This window comes from Calliphora vicina, chromosome 1 (assembly GCF_958450345.1).
Source record: "Calliphora vicina chromosome 1, idCalVici1.1, whole genome shotgun sequence".
Taxonomy (NCBI): domain Eukaryota; kingdom Metazoa; phylum Arthropoda; class Insecta; order Diptera; family Calliphoridae; genus Calliphora; species Calliphora vicina.
The window spans coordinates 79,017,737-79,021,083 of record NC_088780.1 but is presented as its reverse complement, the minus strand read 5'-3'; the positions used below and the strand labels follow the sequence as shown (position 1 = coordinate 79,021,083).

Here is a 3,347-nt window from a genome sequence, read left to right as displayed (position 1 = left end):
AAATTTTTCAAAATTTGAAAATGGAGTTTTGAAACTGTTAAAAAAATTGTATTTTTTTGGTCATACCTGCGAATAGGTTAACGGTATCCTACGAAGACAAAAACTCATATACAAATAAATATGGTTATATTTTAAGTAAAATGGGCTTTTATTTTAATATTTCTCAAAATATGTTAATTTTGTTCCTACATTTATTGTTCTAGTGGCCTGAGACACGTTAATGGCCTGGGGAATTTTTAATAACTTTAACATTTTTTGACCAATTTCTGTTTATTATGTCTCATTAGAATGACAATTACATCTCAATCCCAACCGATTTACCTAAAATTTTTCAGGATAATTTGTTTTTACCAATGTTCACCAAACTGTTGGGTGAGACTGTCCGAAATCCAACGTTTGTTTATTAAGGGTCACCCAAATACATTCGGTCGACGACTGAAAAAACTAGCAAAAGTTGTTTACGTTGCTAGAACACAAGGTTGTCTCGGTTAAGGGTCGAACAAAATTTTTAACTGAGATTTTATTAACATTGATCAAAGGTGCCCCTCTCCCCTACAGATGTATCCTAGAGGACCGTGTGATTAGAAGTCAATACAATTATAATTCAACTGTAACGGTTTCATAAAGCTACAGAATTAATTAAAAAATACCACGATTTAATACCACTATTAATAATTATATTTTTACAAATTGATTTAATTTTATTTACTTTTCCATATAAAGAAATTATTCTCCTGCTAATATTTTATACACTACTGTATATTACCGGTATGAATGTGTGAGTGTATGTGTGTGTGTTTACTATACATTGTTTATTTGCAGCTTAACTGTGATTACGACGATCTACCAAAATTTTACGCACGCCCAATGTAAGATGTAATATTATGTGTGTATAAGTACATACATAAATACAACAGAGTAAGCTTTCGAATGTTTTTGATGATTGCATAATACATTAACTGAGTATTGTCAATGTTTTTTCTCAGCGAGAGACGATCATGTATATATGGATAGGTATGTATGAATATAAGAATGTGCATACATACATATATAAATAAATAGTCGATAAATAGTTTTAACAGTCTAAGGTGTGAACCAGTCGATGATCATCACGCGTCGCAGAACTTGTAAAAGCAATGATTTCGTTTATTTTACTTGGTGCTCTGGCAATACCAGTGTTTGCTGCACCTCAAGGATATGAATACAGAAGACCGGCGACCGTAATAGATAGTTTCAACCCGCCGTGTACTCATGCAGCGCAAAATATTGAGGGAGTACCATTGGCCTTGATCCAATCACAATCAGAAGGTCGGATTGTCAACCATAAAACAAACAATGGGGCAAATCATAATCTTGTTACAGCTGCCAGCGGCTACAGTCCCCAATTGCAGGCTAACATTTTACATAACGCTCCTCCACAACATTTTGCAAATGGTGGAAACGGACAACAAACGTCGTCTATTCAAAGCAATGGATATTCGTTCAATCAAGCAACTGTAGCAGCAAATGCTCAAAATCATAATTACCCAGCACCACAATTTGCCCAAGCATCCGCACACCAGAATATACAACAAGTATCTAATGCCGGATCTAATTTTGCAAACTCGGTACTGACATCTGGTGGTAGCGAAGCGTATACTGGATCCTTGATAAATGCAGCATATCATTATCCAGGACCACAATTTTCGCAAACTGGTAATAATTTAATTAAACCCGACTATTCGGCGACATCAGCATTCACACACACACATAATATACAACAAGTAACTAATGCAGGATCGAATTTGGCTAACTCGGTATTGGTTTCTGGTGGTACTGAATCACATACTGGTTCCTTGGTTAATGCAGCATCCCATCAGTCAGCAGCTCTCAACAGTGTCACAACGAATACCAACCTAGACTTTAATGTTGGAGCCATAAACGGTCAATTAGGACATGTAATACGTGAGACATTTGCAAATGCCCCATTAGATCCCTCAATTGAAAAACACATTTATGTACATATTCCTCCAGAAGATCTTGAAGAGAACAACAATGAGAAAGTCGTAAATCAGCATCAACAATTAACCCCACCTAAAAAACATTATAAAATAATTTTCATTAAGGCTCCATCGCATCCGACACCCAACTACAGCCAATTAGTAGCTGCTCCTCAAGTAGAGGAAAAAACATTGGTTTATGTTTTAGTGAAAAAGCCCGACGTTCCTTCAATAGAACAAATCCAACAAATTCAACAGTCTTCATACAAGTCTAGCAAGCCTGAAGTATACTTCATCAAATACAAAACTCGCAAAGATGAAAAAGATTCCACTCAGTATTCAATTAATTCACAATATCCAAACGAAATAATTGACACACAACCAACAGACACACATTCCACTAAAAGTGATAATGGACTCATTGATATTAGGTCTGGAGGAGAAAGTAACTCAATAAGTACGTCTGTATCATATAGTTCATCGTCAAATGGAGCCAACAATTTTGAACCGAAGCATGAACTTTACGGAGTACCATTGCAATAGAATTTTGCAAATTTATATTAACTTATTTTTAAAACTTAGGCCACATTAATCAAACATTTTATCAAATATATTCGTACCAAACATGTATGGAATTGTTTGATCTAAAAATGTTTTATAAGACCTTATCTGATCAGATATTTACCTAATGTATGCTTAAAATAACTTATATATTACATATGTACATATTTATTGTTGATCATCTATTTATTTTTATTTATTATTCATGTCATGTTTATTTTAAATTTTCTTAAAAACTATTGTAATTTGGAATGGCGATATTTTAAAATATTACGCAGGAAAATAAATTAAATGCTTCCTTTTTTCTATTTTCACGCCGTCGAAACTTGTTGAATTCTTACAAAATGTATATACAAATAAAGCTATTTGAATTTCTTATACAGGTAAATGAAACGCTATTGGTATGGTACCCACATTAACACGAAGCCTGGTTATGCCTTAACTAATAGTTATACTGTCGGTTAAAATTATTTTTGTATGAAAACGGAACACCACTAAATGATCAGAGAAAAATTCAAACAAATTCGTTTATATTTTAGTAAAATTGTTTTATGATAAATTTCCAATTTTTAATTTGATAAATTCATTGAAATTTATTGTTTAATTATTATCCTATTTTATTTGGGAAGGATCGGCATAGGGGGTGAGTCACCTACCACAAAGTAAAATAAATATCTTCATAACTGTAATTGCGAGATTCTTCAAACTTTGCACCTACCTTACAAAGTAAATAGTTGATTTCGAATATCTGGAGTACTATATTTAAACTTCGTATGAATCAAATTCTTGTCACGGAGTTTAGCTAAA

The 3,347-nt window shown here is 33.1% G+C and overlaps 1 protein-coding gene across 1 annotated transcript; it reads left to right on the top strand.

Annotated features, from left to right (window-relative positions):
- The first annotated feature begins 1,136 nt into the window (after positions 1-1,136).
- LOC135950924 (uncharacterized) lies at positions 1,137-2,522 on the top strand. Its single transcript, XM_065500453.1, has one exon. It carries the CDS (start codon positions 1,137-1,139, stop codon positions 2,520-2,522), a length of 1,386 nt encoding a protein of 461 aa, XP_065356525.1.
- The last annotated feature ends 825 nt before the right edge of the window (positions 2,523-3,347 follow it).

Excerpts from the sequence above, each read along its gene's own strand:
- LOC135950924 (XM_065500453.1), top strand. The coding sequence starts at position 1,137 with ATGATTTCGTTTATTTTACTTGGTGCTCTGGCAATACCAGTGTTTGCT.